Below are 18,210 nucleotides of genomic sequence, written 5' to 3'. Positions count from 1 at the left end.
TGGCAATCCTCCTAAAAGCTGAACTTGTCCCCTACCTTCTGATATTTACCAAAACAGCTATGTGCAAAAACATAGATGCACTGCACAAGCATACATTTGAGCAAAAGAATATAGTCTGCAAAATTCCATCTCTAGGAAGTTAAAAAACTAAACCACAATGTGAGAAGTCAGGATTATGGTTAATTTGGGGAAAAGAAAATGTTAGTAACTGGGAGTGGATACAAGAGGATTTTTCAGGGAATTCTTGAATATTCATTTCTTTGGGGGTGTGGTTTTAGCTGTTCTTGCTTTGTGATAATTCATTGATTTACATCCTGTGCACCTTTACTTGTATTAATCTTCCCAATAAAGTGATTTTTTAAAAGTACGTAGACAGACCCATTCATTCACTGAACAAATATGTACTGAGAAATCACTATATAACAGACATTGTACTAGATCTGGCTCATCAGCAGTCATACAAATGGGTATGTGCCCTGCTCTGGTGGTGCTTACATTCTGGTAACACAGGCAAATAAAAACAATTACAGTAATTAATACAGAAAAATATATACCATCACTTAGTGGGATAAGTGCTTTCATACCCTTGGATTGCTACAAAAGGATGACTCTTTTTTTTCCCCTCATACATATATATGTATATGTAATAGAGAAGACTCTTTCTTTATTGGGAGTGGTAGGTTATAAAGAAAGCTTTTAGATCTTTCAGGGAACTGAATTATCAAAGTAGTTTGGGTGTGTTCTACCCATTCCTCCAAAGTGGCAGTCATGCCTTTTATATATAAGAAATGGTTCTGGGGCGCCTGGGTGGCTCAGTCAGTTGGGCAAGTTCCTTTGGCTCACATCATGATCTTGGGGTCCTGGGACTGAGCCCTGCCTGGGGTTCCCTGCTCAGCAAGGAATCTGCTTCTACCTCTTCTCTGCCCCTCCCCCCACTCATTCTCTCTCTCACTCTCTCAAATAAATAAAATCTTTAAAAAAAAAAGTTCCAGTGTAATATTTAGATCTACACTTACATGCAGGAATCCTATCTGCTTACCCAAGGAAAATCTTGGCTTGAAGGTCATGGCAGCCACTCAGAAAACCAAGAGAATACTATTATTAATTTGTAGTTAATTTTGGAGCTATGACTCTAAAATTAACAAGTTTTAAGTCCAAATTCGGAAAGCACTGAGTTTTAAAATAACGCTTCCCTGATTATAAAATACATGTTCGATATAGAACAACCTGGGAAATCAGAAAATTACAAAGAAAGCAAAAACCCATAATTCTATCACGACAGCTACTGTGAATGTTTTGGTACCTTTCTCTCCATTTAAAAAAAGGCTTTATATACACTTCTTCACAGTTGAGATCAGAATTTCCATATGATTTTGCAGCCTGAGTTTTCCATTAAAAAGTACGAGCTTTCCCCATATCATTAGTCTTCCTAAACCCAGTTCATAAGTTTGTAAAAAAACTGTATCTCCAACTTGAATCATCTCATGGGTCATTCATTGCATGTAATCGAGTCAGCCCATCCAGGGGTTCCAAAGCACTGATAGGCATCGAAAACTTTAGGCTGAAGTCTTTGATGACCAAACTAAGGTCTCCCAAGAACCTGACAGGTGCGGCGGGGGCTCCTCCAAGGGCAGCTGTGGTCACGGACACCAACCGGTCTGCAGAGCCTCTGACTGAGGAGCGCACAATTTGCCAGGAGGACTTGGAGCGCGGAGAGTCCTGAACTTTCCGCCAGGTTTAACACGCGCCTACGCGGTACGTTGAGGGAGATGCCCCGCGTTCACCCTGCAGCTCCACCGCGCTTAGGGTCGGTGCCTCTCTGGGGCACCGCGCGGAAGCAGAGCTGGCTCGCTGCGGCCCCCGGCGTCCTGCGCCCCGGCCGCTGGAGCGTCCGTCAGCAGCGCGTCGCGCCCAGTCCCCAGCGGCTCCCCGGGCTGAACTTGGGAGGAGCGCGCCCCAGGTTCCCGCCCTGCCCCGACCGCCTCATCCTAGCCCCCCCCACCTCCCCAAACCCGGAGCGCGCAGGCGCAGCGGCCGGGGAAGTCCAGCCACCCGTCCGGGAGGCTGCGGTGGCGCGGGAGCCGCTGCAGCCGCTGCCGGCGCTCGCCATGGGCCCGGGTCCCCAGCTGCTGCTACCTCTCGCGCTTTGCGTGGGGCTCGGCGCGCTCGTGACTTCTGCGGGGGCCTCGGGCGTCAGCAGGCGAGGCCCCACCGTGACGGCCAAGGTAACTGATTGGCGGGCAGCAAACTGCCCTCGCGCGGGCCAGGGGGCTGGGGGGAGCTTTGGGGACTGGGTCCTCGGAGTCCGCGGCGGCGAGGAGGGGACTTCCCGGGAGCCGGGGATGCGAGGCGGCCGCGGGGCTCAGTGCGAGGGCTCGGGGACCGCCCTGTCCGGGGCGACTTGGGGGCGCTAGGCCCAGCAGTTTGAACTTAGTCTCCGGGGCGGCGGTCCGACGTGACCTGCCCTGGGCGCTGCGGGAAGCTTCCGGAACCACCGGGCTCTCTCTCCAGGAAGGAGGCGGCCCGAGTACTTCCTTTTGCGTGGCGAGGACTGTGGAATAGAAGCAGGAAGAATGCAGGCGCGGGGCGGGGGGGGGGGGGTCGGAGGTGGCGAAGAGACGAGCTCTGAGCCGCGGGGGTGCAGTGGGAGACGGCCACCGCTGTCACCCAGCCTGGAGGAGCCCGCTGGGGTGGGGGGCGTCCGGGCAAACTAGGAGCCTTGCTTTCGCGAGAGTCTGTCCCCTCAGCCCGGGGGTGGGGGGTGCGCCTTTAGCCTTTGACTGTTTCAGAGTTTGCATCCTGAGCTTGGGAAGCTGCTAGCACCCACAGCCTTTTCATCTCTAGAGGGGATTGGGCGGGGGTTGGGGGGGGATTGATGGGGGCGGGGATCTGCCTTGGACTGTCTCTCCAAGCACACCGTGCTTTTTTCAGCATATTTACCCAGGCTAGAAGATAATGGAGGGTGTGGGGAGAGACGGAGCAAGGGAGGGAGGGAGGGAGGGAAGGGAATGATTTGGTGCCCTTGATCACTACTTGTAGAAAAAACCACCGGCAGCAGCAGTGTCTTGGAATCTGGGAGGAGGGGCAGCTGCAAGTTGTTTTAATAGTCAGTCGGGTATTTGCCAGTGGGAATGATACTGTTGAACAAGAAGTAGACTGCTTAAGTCCTCTCCCACAGATCCCACCTGGGGTGTGGGTAGGGGAGAATGAAGTTCGTGGGGAGAGGGAGATCCCCCAAACATCTGATGTAGCCTAAGAATGAACAGAAAGGCCATACCATGCTGCAGTCTCTGTGTGCGTGGAAGGCGGAAACCTAGCCCCACTGTTGTGAACACTGATTCTCAGCCCTGCCCCTTGATATTTGAGGCGTATCCATTTTTGAGAAATGGCTTGTCCAAGAGCCATAGAGCTGAAAGGGTGGGGGAGAGGGAGTCTTTCAGTCTGCAGATACAGTTTGGGTCTTTCGGGATACAACCGTAAAGGTAACGTTCATAAAATGAGGAAGAAAATATAGTAGTCCCCTCCTGTCTGCGGGGGCCAAGTTCTAAGAGCCCCAGTGGATACTGAAACCCATACACTGTGTTTTGTCCTATACATAACATATATATATTAAATAAAGGGAACGTTTAATATATAAATTAGGCACAGAAAGAGATTAATAATAATAACTGATAATAAAATAGGACAGTTATAACATTACACGGTAAGAAATTACGCAGATGCCGTCTTTCTCGAAGCATCTTAAGGGCACTCACCTTTCCTCTTGCGATGCCGGGAGATGATAAAGTGTCTACCTGATGAGATGAAGTAAGGTGACCTGACTGCGGTGGGCATTCCGAGCTGTTCCGCTCCTCCTCCTCTTCTGACCACAGCTCACAGGGCTGAGGGGAATAACTGAACCTTGGGGAAAATGGAAACCTAGAGTACGGGGGCGGGGACTATTGTAAACCCTTTAATAGACCTGGTGATACTAAAAAAATACCTGGAGGATAAGAGAAATCAGCCTGGCAAGCACTTGGGATGCAAAGGAAGTTGTATGTGCAAAGGCCCCGTGCCAGGAAAGCCATCAGAGTTCAGAGGACAGAGAGAGGGGGACAGGCTTCCACTCAGGGGTGAGGGGAGTGTCTTGAGACAAGGCAGGAAGGGTCAGCAGCAGCAAAATCGTGTAGGGTCTTGGAGTCCACAGTTAGGAGCGGGTTTTGAGGCAGTTTAATCTTCTAATTTGAGGTCTTAGTCTAAGTGCAGTTAGCTCCTGGGGTTTTAAGCATGGGATTGACATCTCATATATGCTTTTAAACAGAGACTGTGGTCGCTCCACGGACAGTGAAATGGGAGATCATTCAGGCTCCATGTCAGAGTCCATATGGCCATGGCGTGGATTTGGGTGCTAACCGTGGAAATGGGGAGCAAAGGGGAGGGATGTGAAATAGATGTTTTGAAATGCAACTGATAAGACTTGCTGATGGTTTAGATGGGGGGTAGGGGAAATGAAGTAGAATTGCCAGATAAAATATAAGGTTCCCAGTGAGGTGTGAATCTCAGATAAACATGAATCATTTCTTACCATAAGTCTGTCATTTGCGGGGTTTGGGAACAGACTTCACCAGGGAGGCTTTTTAAACCTACCCAGTGCAGAGACCCAGGCTAGATCAAGTCAGTCACGATCTGTGAGTCACCCAGGCTGGGAATGTCTAGGAGGGGTGCCAAGAGAAAGCTGCTGGAGGGGAGGTTGGAGCATCTCTGCCCCTCGGCTAGGGTGCTGTCATTCAGCAAATTTTCCTGTACTCTGCTCTCAGAATTAGTAATGCATCTCCCTTCCCTTCCTACCAAATTTATCATGAAGTTTTTTTCTTTTTTAAGATTTTTATTTATTTATTTGACAGAGAGAGAGAGAGAGAGATCACAAACAGGGGTATAGGCAGAGGGAGAAGCAAACTCTCTGCTGAGCAGGGAGCCAGGTGCTGGGCTCGATCTGAGGACCGCAAGCTTGTGACCAGAGCTGAAGGCAGACAGCTTAACCAACTGAGCCACCCAGGCGCCTCTATCATGAAGTTCTAAAAGCTAATTGTGTAGGCGAGTCTTCTACAGATTCGGCCCTGTCAAGTGACTTTTTCAGTGGACTTTTTAAAACAACTCAATATATGGGAAAAGAGAAACATTAAACATTATTTCCCCAAGGAATGCCTGGGTGGCTCAGTTGGTTAAACGTCTGCCTTCAGCTCAGATCAGGATCCCAGGACCCTGGGATCGAGCCCTACATTGGGCTCCCCGCTCAGCGAGGAAGCCTGGTTCTCCCTCTGCCTCTGCCCTGCCACTCCCTTTGCTTGTGCTTCCTCTCTTTCTGTCAAATAAATAAATATATATATTTTTAAATTTAAAAAATAATTTCCCTGAGTTCGCAAAAGTAGATAAACTGGCCATCGCTCTAGTGTTTTCCCCAACGGTCCTTTGTTTTCCCTCTGACTTCATTTAAAAACTAGGAATCTGGAATAAGAGAGGGGCGAGGCACTGCCCCCCCTTCAGTGGCACTCACCAGCAACCCCCTCTGCTGCCTGCCCAGCCCTGGAGCCTCTGGTCCACGCTCCAGCTCGCTGGTCTCAAAGTCCCCGGAACAGACATCTGCCAACCTGTACTTCTGAGCAGACGCTAGAGGTTCTGCACAAGATCAGGCACCTAGATGAGAGAGAATAGTGCTGTCTTTCCAGCTGCACACATGCCTGGCCCAACTTGCTGGCACTTTCCTAGAGCATGGCCTGGTGCCCTTGGGGCAGGTGATTTAATGTGTGAAGCTCCATTTCCTTCTCTATTAGTGGAATCATAGATAATATCTACCTACTGGGGTTTTTGTGTGTTTGTTTTGCATATTAGATGTGATAAAGCAGGTAAAGTGCTTAGCCAAGATTTCTGAGGTCCATTGTTAGTGTTATTTACGTGACCTTATTAATGCAGCCCTGAAACAGGTGAGGAACAGAAGCTCAGAGCTGAATTAAGTTGCCCAAGGACCCATGGCCAGTAGCAGTGGAGCAGGGTGGTTGGCTCTTGTCCTTGGCATCTACCCTAGTTGCTCTGGAAGTGGAAGCAGGATTAACCCTTCCGGGGTTAGGATCAGGCTCTGTGAGTGCCTCTTTCCTGTTCCCTCTTGTCTCTACCTCCCGTGACCCATGATTTTCAAAGGACCTTCCAAAGGCAGCCCTCAAGGGGAAAACAGAAATGACTTGAGCTTGCTCCTGAAGTACAGTGTGGAATCCAGTTACCACCTCTGCCAGGAAGCCCACCCTGATCTCCACAGATAATTATCACCTCTACCCATGATATTTCATCAGTACTTATCTTGTTATAAAACCAGATTGTCCATTATATTATAGCTACTTACATATGTGTTTTCTGGGGGACTATAACGTCCATGTGGCCAGGGGCTTTGCAGCCTCACTCTGTGTCCAGAACAGGGCCTGTCCCTTAGGGCACGCACGCAGTCAGAGATGATCTCAGGGTGACACGGTGCAGAGGGAGAGTGTTTGCCTGGCAGCCACCTTGGGTCCCCTGCTCCCTATACTGAGGTAGTTTGCCCTGCTTCTCACGTCCCCTCTCACGGGGCGTTGAAGTACTCACCATTTTTTGAGTACCTCCTTGAACGACGATGCTGTGCCAGGCACCTGGGATCTAAAAACACCATTTCGACTCCTTAGAGGATTCCCTGCCTGGACTGCAAGCGCCATATGCAGGATAAATGACAGGACTGCACGGTTGGCTTTCACTCTCCCAGTTTCGGCAGAGCTCCCTGAGACCCCACAGGGGGTCTTTCCCCCCTCCTCTTCCTCCTCCTCCAGTTTCTTCTCCGTTATCCCAGTGCCTCTCTCCCCTGTCTTTAAGTCCCCTCAGCCACACACCCCACCACAGGCCCTAGGACTTCCTCCTTGAACTGGTCTCAGGGCTCCCAGATCCTCCTTCCCCCCAACACGAGTAATATTCCCCCAAGTCTTCTGGGGCCCTGTTCTTTCCCCGCTCTCTGCTGCCCAGCAAAAAAACCCCAGGTCTCCTAGCCAGCAGCCTTCCTCCGCCTTCTGGAACTGGTCAGAATCTCCCTTCCCTGGGAATTGCAGTCGGAAGGCACGAAGAGCCCCATTTCCTGCCCTGGTGTTTGGTCTCTAGAAGGCACTCTGCCCCCGTGGGGCTCAGGCCCATTCCTGTCCCTGGAGGCCTCTCCCTTGCCTCCAGGCCTGCTTCCCATCGCACCTTCTCCATGGAGGATGCCTTCCCTCAGCCCTCAGCATCCCTCTGGGCCCGGGAGCCAGCGTTCTTGTGTACTTGGTGACAGAGAAGATGTGATGTTATCATTTCCACCGGACTCAGAAAACCCTGCTGTATTTTCTTGCTGCCAGTCACAAAGTGGAAGGACCCTGCAGTTTGGAGAAAAATCTTCTTAGTAAGTGTGCAAGGCCGCACGTCAGAACAGCAGATTTTTTTTTTTTTTTTTAAATTTATTTATTTGACAGACAGAGATCAGAAGTAGGCAGAGAGGCAGGCAGAGAGGGAGGGGGAAGCAGGCTCCCTGCTGAGCAGAGAGCCTGATGCGGGGCTCGATCCCAGGACTCTGGGATCATGACCTGGGCCGAAGGCAGAGGCTTAACCCACTGAGCCACCCAGGTGCCCCAGAACAGCAGATTTTTATTGAAGAGTTTTGCTGGGTGACAGACACTTTTCCTTCACCTTCTCCGGCTTGCTCTCCCACGTTTTATGCTCCTTGCTGCCCAGACACCCACAGGCTTTATTTTCTCTTCTGTACGTTAGAAGTCTGGCAGGCCTTTCTAGGGTCTTGTATGGCATTCCTTTAAGATGAGGACCCTAATTCTTCTCCCGGGGCTGCCTCATCCTTGCCTGTGCCTGAGTTTACTCCTGGGCTTGGAAATCCTTTTGGAGAAGGTGCTTCTCTTTGACACCAGCCCTGGTGACCCCGGTCCCGGCGTGTCAGGGCTGGGGCCTGTCCTGGATCCATGGCCAACTGTCGTCCTCAAGTGCACAGGCTCATCTCAAGGGCGTGGTCTTTGTTACAGTCTATAAAGTCCTCCTGTATAAATAATAATACAGTTGCGGCTGCCGTGGCCATGGGAAAATTCTAAAATGCCACACGGAGCACTAAATATCACATCAGCCCGTGACAGACGTGCTGACGTATTGGCAGAAGCCCTTGTCTTGCACCAAAGCTTGACAGTCTTTACTTCACGATTTTTCTAAACTGCGAGACATCTTTTTTCTTTGACAGCCCTTCTTATATTTTTTAGAGCCATCTCTCAAAGGTCTCTCTCTCTCTTTTATTTTTAACGCATTCGAACAGTAAATTGCTTCATATAATCTAAGCCCGCTAATAGAATGCCCTTCGACTCCATAGCCTTTTCAAGCATCCCGTTGGTGTCACCCTAACACGGTGATTGGTGAAGCACTACGGGTATCATTTCATTTGGATGAAACAGGTTTTCAACATTTGTTTCAGGGAAGGGAACCGATGGGGTTCACGTGCGTGCAACGTGACTGATGCACCCTCATGGGGACGTGCTTTCTTTCATCTGCCCTGACATGTTGTGCCACAAAGAGAACCCAGCATCCCCGTGGGACTTTGGGGGCATGAGGACTAAGCTGGGTGTCTGAGTGTGCAGGGCCGATGGCCCTGTTGGGGCTCGGGACAAGCCTGGGGACCAGGAGCCTGACAAGAGTCCGAAGTGAGTGGCAGGCCTTTCAGAGGTCTGGCCGTGCGTTTTGATGTCTTGCAGTTCCCTTGACGGCAGGTGACTGCTGAGCACTCCCCGGGAATCGGGCACTGGTCGAAGTTACAAAAAAATAAATCTGGATGGTTAGACTATTTCTCTTCTTATGTGTTGTTCTCTCCTGCCAAGATCAAAAACATCACCCATCAGAAGAGCGCAAGGCTGGGAAAGGGGAGGGGACCGCAGGGCTGCCGGGACCGTGGGGTTCTCAGAGACCTCACCGGCGGACTCGGGACAGTGCTGAGTCAGTCTGCAAACGCAGGGCCTCGTGCGGTGCTTGGCCGAGAGGGGGGTGCTCATGAAATGTTGGCAGGATGAATGTTTTTGGGTTTTTTTTTTTTTTGGCAGATGGAATGCAGCCACACTGGTGATTGGAGATGAATCTAGAGCTTCTTTGTCCGCTGCTGGCGGAGGCGGGAAGGGCTTTCACATGGGGACGCCTTCTCAGACTGTACCTTTCTCTTCCCGTTGTAACCCTCTGCTCTGCCGTTCCCTCACAACGCAGGTCTTCTTCGATGTGAGGATTGGAGACAAAGATGTCGGCAGAATTGTGATTGGCCTCTTCGGCAAGGTTGTGCCCAAGACTGTGGAAAATTTTGTCGCGCTCGCAACAGGGGAGGTCAGTGTCAGTCTGGGTTCCCTTAAATGCGCCCAGGAGGGGGGTCTTCCTTCTTCTTCTTTTTTTTCCATTTATTTATTTGACAGAGAGACAGAGAGATCGCAAGCAGGCAGAGAGGCAGGCAGAGAGAGAGGGGGAAGCAGGCTCCCCGCTGAGCAGAGAGCCTGACGCGGGCCTCGAACCCAGGACCCTGGGATCATGACCTGAGCCGAAGGCAGCGGCTTAACCCACTGAGCCACCCAGGCGCCCCGGGGTCTTCTTTCTTTTAAGCCCAGCATAAAGTTGTCTGCTGGGAAAATGGGCGTGGATTGGGCAGGTCCGGTGAACCCGAGACATTCTTACAATATTTTACTTTATTTTCCTACAAAATCTTACTGTTCTGGTGCTCCGTGTCCTTGGGGCCCTAGAAATCGAGGGGAAGCAGTTACCACGTGAGAATACAGATGGGCACTCTTTTGACTTATTGACCTTAATACCCTACTTCCACGGTTGATTTATTTCTTTGTTTTGGGTCCTTCGATGTGTTTCTACGTACATCATCACAGGGACCTAATTCTACAGAGAGTTTGTGTCATTTTCTCATTGGGTCATGTCCCGATAAACAGCGGGGTTCAGTGCTCACTACGGCAGTTCATGTACTAAAAACGGTGGGGTTCACCTTGCAGTACAGGTTCTATCTACTTGTATATTCAACTGACGTAATCTCTTTAGAAAGGATACGGCTATAAAGGAAGCAAATTTCATCGCGTCATCAAAGATTTCATGATTCAAGGAGGAGACTTCACGAGTGGGGACGGCACCGGTGGTAATCATGTCTTTTATATTTCTCCTTTCTCTATACCACACTGAAACCCAAGATCAAGTCCGTGCATTTACCCCCCTGAACTGAATTCCCAGACATAAGAAATGAACTGCTCACGACCACCAAACTAATCTTCAGAAGGACAGGGTTTGGCAGGGGGGCCTCAGCTCCTCAAATCTAGTCACACGTACAAACGAGTGAGGCCCCCTTCACGGGAAACAGTAGTGCTCTGGCTCGTTAGCTTTCCATAGTGGAGATACATTCATTCATCCAGGAGATGGCTCTGCAGTTACTAACATGCTAGAATCCCAGTAGGCAGTGGTCGAGAAAGAGGCCCACAAGGGAAGGAAAGGTCGAATGAGAAAGCGTGCACACGCTGGTGTGTGGGGGGGGAGCAGCCGGCCCCAGACACGGATGTGGTGCAGGAGGGCTGGGGGCAGCACCACTGAAGGGAGAGACCAGGGTTGAGGTGGTGGGGTTGCAGGGGGGATTTACCCCCCCCTTTTCTTTTTCAAATTCTTTTACTTTGTTGTCGGCTTTTCCAATAATAGTAAGTAATCAATGACTTGTCCATATTACATGGTGTTTTTTTTTTTAAGATTTTATTTATTTGACAGAGAGAGAGAGAGAGATCACAAGCAGGCAGAGAGGCAGACAGAGAGAGAGGGGAGGAAGCAGGCTCCCTGCTAAGCAGAGAGCCCAATGCGGGGCTTGATCCTGGGACCCTGAGATCATGACCTGAGCTGAAGGCAGAGGCTTAACCCACTGAGCTACCCAGGCACCCCATATTATATGTTTTTATAAGCCAAGATAGAGGGCTGTGAAGCACAAATAATTAAATTTATGGACTGTCACATACACCAGAGCTGATTGTTCCTCCCTGGGGACTGCACGTACCCAAGCTCTCTGGGCTCAGAAGTGTCATGAGTCCTTTTCCCGAATGCACATAATAGAGCTAGCTACATTAGGATGTAAATTTACTTCAGATTTAAGATTTTTAATTCAGCAAATACGTGTTCTGATGGGTACGAAATGGCTAACTTTTTGGAGAAACCCTTAGGCCCACTTTTCATGCACTACTGCTAATTTTAGGTTGATTACAATGATTTCTTTATAAGAAAATGGCTACCGTTAAACCCTTGGATTTGCCAGGGTCTTCGGGAGCATTACTTTTAGTCCTTACAAAAATGTAAGGGTTCAGGGATGGAGAATGGAGCCGAGAAACACATTCAGAAACACACTGGGTCAGCGGGCTGGTGGGGGGAAGATGCGCAGGAGAGCAGTCCTCCCTCCCTTGCTGGTGCAGAGCTGGAAGAGTGTGCAGCTCCCTGTAGCAGTGCCCTTGAAACTGGTGTCCCACTCTCCCATCCTGGAGCCCAGCAGGAACAGCTGAGCTTCACTGTGTCCTCTTTCCTGACTCGTCTCTCTCTCTTTGCCTTCCCTGCCGTGTGTGTGCGCGTGTGCACGCACCCATGTGGAAGTGTGCGGACATAGGTCTTGAGTCGAAATTCTCTTGAGTTTTGGAGGAAAGACCTTTTGGATCACTTACCTTTGGCCTAGACCTCTCCATGAGCAGAGCTTTCCTTCCAGGCCACTGACCAATCAGCTCTCAATTGCCTGCCTTGGATAGCCACTTCTGGTCCATGCAGCCAAGCCAGGATCTCGAGGTTGGCAGCCAGTGGAGGTAGAGCCCTGCAGAAAGGGAGGAGGTGGGCATGACATGCACTCAAGGTGTTGGAGGATAGAGCAGACACTTCTCATGGTGTGTACCCTTCTCTTAGGGGAGCAACGGGTTCTGCCCTCCTTGCTGCTGGGCTGGAGCTCAGTCCCCATGGCTGCTTCCAGTTCTTCCGCTCAAGGTCAGATCACGGGGTGCTCCCGTTTGACACCCCTTCCGTAGCCTGGTGAGCCTGGAAGGCGTTGTGCCTCATTACGTACGTGCAGGCTGGCTGCCGTGGCTCCAGCACGGGGGCGGGCAAGAGCCGCCGCTGGAGGGTCAGGATGTCACGTGAGCGCCGGGTTCTGCTATGCAGTTTTCAAGCTCTGTAACCTCTGTTTCTTCATTTCAAGTGGGATTGAGAAGACCTGTTCTGTAAGGTCATGAGGATTAGCGGAGGGTGTATATCAAGTGCTGATTGTGCCAGGGTTGGGTGCTGAAGCCGGAGCGACCACTTGAAGCTCAGGACAGACATGGTGCCAGTAAGATAGCCCAGGTTTCCACATTGGCGTAACAGTGTCATCCTGCCCTTCCTTCTCATTTCAGAGCTAAATCGTTGACTTGCTTGTTTGGGGTCTTGCTTTGAGGTCAGAGGATGGTGCCATCTTTAAGGTTTTTGTGTGTTTATCTGGGTCTCTGATGCCCTGATTCCCAAAGGAGTGAATTCTACCACTTCCTTTGTTTCTCCTTATGCTTGACCATCTTTTCCCATCCCCATGTCCCCAGTTTTATTAAAACCTTATGGTTCCCTTTGAAGAATTTGCTTTCATATAACATCTGGTGATTCTCCTCTTTTTCTTTTTTCTTTTTTTAATTTTGTCTCACCCAGGTATAAGCATTTATGGTGAAACATTTCCAGATGAGAACTTCAAGCTGAAGCATTATGGCATTGGGTGGGTAAGCATGGCCAATGCTGGACCTGATACCAACGGCTCTCAGTTCTTCATCACCTTGACCAAGCCCACCTGGCTGGATGGCAAACATGTGGTATTTGGAAAAGTCCTTGATGGAATGGTAATGTGATAGGTTATTATGCCCCGTTCAGAGCTTTATATTTACAGCGAGAGTACTTTCAGTGATTTATTTTAATCTTAAAATGTGCTTGTTAGAGATCCATCATTCCATGCTGACTTGCCTCTTTAAAGGTGAATTGCATGTGGTATTTTAACTGTGAGGCTTACCGGGGCAGAAGATGGAGCCTTGACGTGGAAAAATTAAGGGCTTCCTTTATCTCGCTACTTGATATAAATGGAAACTCTTTTTTAACATAACCAAGTAAAACCCGGGTCCCCTACGTGCATATATTAGGTTTTATGCCACCTGAAAAAGGAAGGAAATCCCGTCACATGGTACAACATGGATGAACCTTGAATATGTTGAGTAAAATAAGCCAGTCACAAAAGACCATACGATTCCACTTTTAAAAGGTATCTAAAGGAGTCAGATACATGTAAAATGAGGTAGAATGGTGGTTGCCAGGGTCCGGCAGGGAGGAAGAAATGGGGAGTGTTCTCTGGGCACAGAGCTGCACTTCTGCAAGAGGAAAAAAGTTCTGCAGAAGCGTTGCACATAATGGGAATAATAGTTGCACAGTATAATGGGAATATACTTAAGACTATGGCACCGTACACTTTGAAATAGATAAGGTGGTGCATTTTATGTTAGGTTCTTTTACCACGGTTGAAAACAAAATATTTTTAAAAATCCCTTGAAGACCACATGGTTCTGTGCAGTAACAAGTCCCCTCCAAAGACATAGTCAGTAGAGTGATGACAGTTGCTAAAGGGAATTTAAATTCCTGCAGGCATAACCTGTCTCAAAGAGTATCTCAAGGGTCCAGTTCATAATCCAGAGAAACACTTCTTAAAAATCCTCATTCTCCTCCACTCCCAACAGTTTCCCTCCTTAGCATCTGCTCACAGAATCTCTCCCAGCTCCTAAACTAGAAGATGGAAAGTCTGCCCAACCCAATCCTGGACCACTCCGGAACAGCCCCCATCCTCTTCCATATTTGATTTGGTTTCCTTTTCTTTTGTTTTCCTTTCTTTTTTTGAAAAGTGGTTTTATTTATTTATTTGAGGGAGAGAGAGGCAGAGAGAAACAGAATGAGTGAGCATGAGCAGAGGGAGAGGGAGAAGCAGGCTTGCTGCTGAGCAAGGAGCCTAATGTGGGGCTCGATCCCAGGACCCTGAGATCACAACCTGAGCTGAAGGCAGACGGTTAACCAACGGAGCCACCCAGGCGCCCGATTTTGTATCATTTTCACGTGAGCTGTTCTGTCTGTTCCATCCAAATGCAAGTGAACCAAGCTCACTTGTGACAATTCTTCCACAGCTTCTACCCCCATCCTGATTCTACCCATTGAAAAGCCAGGAACTGAGTTGACCCATTAAGAACCTCTCTCACAAGGCAAGGAAGTGTTCAGCCTGAGCCGCCAAAGATAGGGTTCTCATTGGCAAGTGGAATGAGAGAGAAAGAGGGCAGACACATATCACTTCATAGATCACTGTCCATCCTATCACAATAAAGGACAGACCTATATTCTCACGAGCCATAACTTCCTTTGAGGCACCTACTTATTTTATTTATTTTAAAGATTTCATTTATGTATTTGACAGAGAGAGAGCACACAAGTAGGGGAGCAGCAGGCAGAGGGAGACAGAGAAGCAGACTCCTCGCTGAGCAGGGAGCCTGACGTGGGGCTCAGTCCCAAGACCCTGGGATCATGACCTGAGCTGAAGGCAGACGGTTAACAGACTGAGCCACCTAGGCACCCCTCAAGGCATCTATTCTCACACAGTAATGAATGCCAGCACCCCTCAAGTCTCACACAGAATGACGCCCTTGAAGTGAGCTAAACGTCCATATGCCTGTGCTCCACCAGTTTGCGTTTTTGATCGGTGGGCCTAACCAGGGTTTAAAAAATTTTAAATGTGGGGTGCCTGGGTGGCTCAGTGGGTTAAAGCCCCTGCCTTCGGCTCAGTTCATGATCCCAGAGTCCTGGGATCGAGCCCCACATTGGGCTCTCTGCTCCGCAGGGAGCCTGCTTCCTCCTCTCTGCCTACTTGTGATCTCTGTCAAATAAATAAATAAAATCTTTAAAAAAATTTTTTTTAATGTAATGGAGTTCAAACATTCATGCATATATTTGCATATATGCATATATGTGAATATATCATACTAACAAACATGTAAGAGAAATGAAGAGTGCAAGTGTTATGCTGTCTTCCGGTCATGGTTTTTCTTCTCGCCCTCTAGATCCTCTGTCTTCACGCCCTACCCGACTGTACCAACTTCCTTCCACCCGTTAGGGTGCGTCCTGGGAGACCCGCTGCCTGGTCTTAGAGGAACAGTCCTTAACATGTTAGGAGTCCTAGACTGCTTTGAGATAGTAATGAAAACTATAGGTTTTCTCTCCAGGTGGAAAAAAAGATTCTGTGTGTGTATGTGTGTGTTTTATACCATTCCAAGGAATCTTCAGAATCTCCTGAATTCTAACCCAGAGATCATCTGGCTTGCTTTGTGAACGCTACACTTTTCTTTTTTTCTTTCCTTTTTTTAAAAGATTTTATTTATTTATTTGACAGACAGAGACCACAAGTAGGCAGAGAGGCAGGCAGAGAGAGAGAAGGAAGAAGCAGGCTCCCTGTTGAGCAGAGACCCTGATGCAGGGCTCAATCCCAGGACCCTGGGATCATGACCTGAGCCGAAGGCAGAGGCTTTAACCCACTGAGTCACCCAGGTGCCCCACGCTACACTTTTCTTGAGCTCCCCTCAGACTCACAGAATCACAGTGTCCACAGGTGGCCCCACAAATAAGCATTTTTAAAAACTGTGAGAAAATATACATAGAAATTTCTATTTTAACTCTAAATGAGCATTTTTTAAAATGTTCCACAAGTCATCAGATGGGGACCCACTGCTTGAGGCAGACATGTGTACACATGTTTGCGTAGACACAATGTTTAGAAATATATATCATTATTATTAGAAGAATGCTGGTCTTTTATCTTAAGTTAACCTAAACTGGCCAGCGACTGGGTTAGGTGGCACCGTGTCTAAGGCAATGAGTTGCTTTGTTGCTATTTTTGTCTCAGACCCATTTGGGAAGCTGGTCATAAGCTACTGTCCCTGGTCCTGGACCAGTTCTCCCTCTTCCCTTGTGAAGCTCAAGGTGGTTTCCTCAGATGTGTAGTCCTCCAGGGTAGAGAACGGGCCTTCATATCACTGTGGGGTTGGGGTCTCTCACTCCACTTGTTGGGCGTGGGTCAGCTTTAAAATGGGCAAACCCAGGGGCGCCTGGGTGGCTCAGTGGGTTAAAGCCTCTGCCTTCGACTCAGGTCATGATCCCAGGGTCCTGGGATCGAGCCCCGCATTGGACTGTCTGCTCCACGGGGAGCCTGCTTCCCCCCCTCTCTCCGTCTGCCTCTCTGCCTACTTGTGATCTCTGTCAAATAAATAAATAAAATCTTTAAAAAAATAAATTAAATAAAATAAAATGGGCAAACACAGAACTAGGTCCACTTCTAAATCTGCCTTCTGACCCAGTTTCTTATGCCCACACCATTTACAGGGTATTGTTGAAACTGACTCATATTCCATGTTGACTGTTATACTGGGGTAGAAAGTGGGTAGAAATACCTTTGATTAGAGCTCTGTGTTTATGAAAATATTATTTTTAGAATATAAAATGCTAATTCTTAAAACATTTTATTTATTTGACAGAGAGAGATCACAAGTAGGCGGAGAGGCAGGCAGAGAGAGAGGAGGAAGCAGGCTCCCCACTGAGCAGAGAGCCCGATGCGGGGCTCGATCCCAGGACCCTGGGATCATGACCTGAGCTGTAGGCAGAGGCTTAACCGACTGAGCCACCCAGGCGCCCCAGAATATAAAATGCTAATTAAAAGAAGTGAGAAAATACACAAGTATGTTCTTTCAGTAGCCAGGCAGTGGGTAAATTTTGTTCTGTTATCTATACATTTCCTGAATATTTTAAGTTTTCCATAGTTGGCTTACATGATTTTTGTACCATACCAACAACAACAACAGCCACAAACCCGGTTTTCTACCTGGCCTTTCAGACTGGGCACTGATTTCACCTGCGATCGTCATAGTTGCTGGCGAGATGTGAACCCAGAATCTGCTTTTCTCTTCCCAGACCGTGGTCCACTCCATAGAACTTCAGGCAACTGATGGGCACGACCGTCCGCTCACTGACTGCTCCATTGTCAACAGCGGCAAGATAGACGTGAAGACCCCCTTTGTGGTTGAGATCTCTGACTGGTGATACAACAGGCGGAAAACAAGAAACACTGTGGCAGGGATGTGTGTGTGTGCGCATGCTCATGTGTGTCTTTTGAGTTTCCAAAGTTACTGTTTTGCTCTGTTTTCTTACCTCTGTGTTTCACTCCCAATCACAGAAAAGTTCAAAACATCAACCACTCAGAGATTAGTTTGCATGAATTTTGGTAAATCACTTGTGTTTAGGGACTTGGCACTTCAAAGACCTCGCCCCTTCCTCCAACGGTGCTGTTTTTAAACTAGAAAACTTTGTATTGTCTATTTTTGTTTGGAGAACACAGTCATTATCTTGCTGAGTTAATTGTAATCCCCAAAGTTGGGGACTCGAATTACATCGAGGATGCTGAAGATTCATCTGAAGAAGGTGGAGACAGTGATGTTTGCTATTTTGTACTCAAACAAATTCTTTGCAGGTAAAGGGAGATTTGATGAGTGTAATCTGTAATCTGAGATATGTCATAGGGACTTTTACCTGGTAAAAGGTGCTTTTGTGTCCTATTAAATGCTTTTTATATAGGTCAACTCTCTTTTTGCAAGTCTTTTTTTAAGTTAAATTTCTTAAAAAAATTGATGACAAAAATATATGTACTGTAATGCTAGCAATGAACTGATTAGAGAGGGTTCTATAAATCAGAATGCTAACATAACTGGATAATTTGGGATAGGAAGGCACAGAAATGATGTCTAACCATATCCCAAATACCTGAGCAGATTAATTTGCTAATTTTTACTCACTGTAACATTTATACAAAGTTCCCTTGAATCGAGTTGCAACAAAAGGGCATTTTTTTTTTTTTTTTTAACACAAGGAGCATGAAGATTTGGACTGTACTTAAACTAGATGGGAAAGTAGAACCCCACTGTCTTGCTGTAACATACCTGGCTGGAACAGAGTGCCTGATCTCTGTTCAGTGGGAGTGATATCTTTGAAAACAGCCCCGTTGCTTCTCCTCTAGGACCTGTGGAGTGAGTGAGGACCCCCAGAATTCCATCTCGTCAATAAAAAAAGAAG

At 48.3% G+C, this 18,210-nt stretch overlaps 1 protein-coding gene across 1 annotated transcript; it reads left to right on the top strand.

The window, feature by feature from the left end:
• The first annotated feature begins 2,007 nt into the window (after positions 1 to 2,007).
• Positions 2,008 to 17,720, top strand: PPIC (peptidylprolyl isomerase C). The gene is made up of 5 exons (XM_004761354.3): positions 2,008 to 2,225; positions 9,265 to 9,378; positions 10,090 to 10,183; positions 12,727 to 12,911; positions 17,056 to 17,720. Exons 1-5 carry the CDS (start codon positions 2,109 to 2,111, stop codon positions 17,182 to 17,184), a joined length of 639 nt encoding a protein of 212 aa, XP_004761411.2. The 5' UTR covers positions 2,008 to 2,108; the 3' UTR covers positions 17,185 to 17,720.
• The last annotated feature ends 490 nt before the right edge of the window (positions 17,721 to 18,210 follow it).

Source organism: Mustela putorius, unplaced genomic scaffold (genome assembly GCF_011764305.1).
Source record: "Mustela putorius furo isolate JIRA1106 unplaced genomic scaffold, ASM1176430v1.1 tig00000561_pilon_pilon_pilon, whole genome shotgun sequence".
Taxonomy (NCBI): Eukaryota; Metazoa; Chordata; class Mammalia; order Carnivora; family Mustelidae; genus Mustela; species Mustela putorius.
This window is presented reverse-complemented; position numbering and strand designations above follow the sequence as displayed.

What these genes read in the sequence shown, in the direction of transcription:
- PPIC (XM_004761354.3), top strand. Translation starts at nt 2,109, where the DNA reads ATGGGCCCGGGTCCCCAGCTGCTGCTACCTCTCGCGCTTTGCGTGGGG. An exon ending in GCCCCACCGTGACGGCCAAG is followed by an intron (nt 2,226 to 9,264) that starts GTAACTGATTGG and finishes CTCACAACGCAG; the next exon opens with GTCTTCTTCGATGTGAGGAT. An exon ending in TCGCGCTCGCAACAGGGGAG is followed by an intron (nt 9,379 to 10,089) that starts GTCAGTGTCAGT and finishes TAATCTCTTTAG; the next exon opens with AAAGGATACGGCTATAAAGG.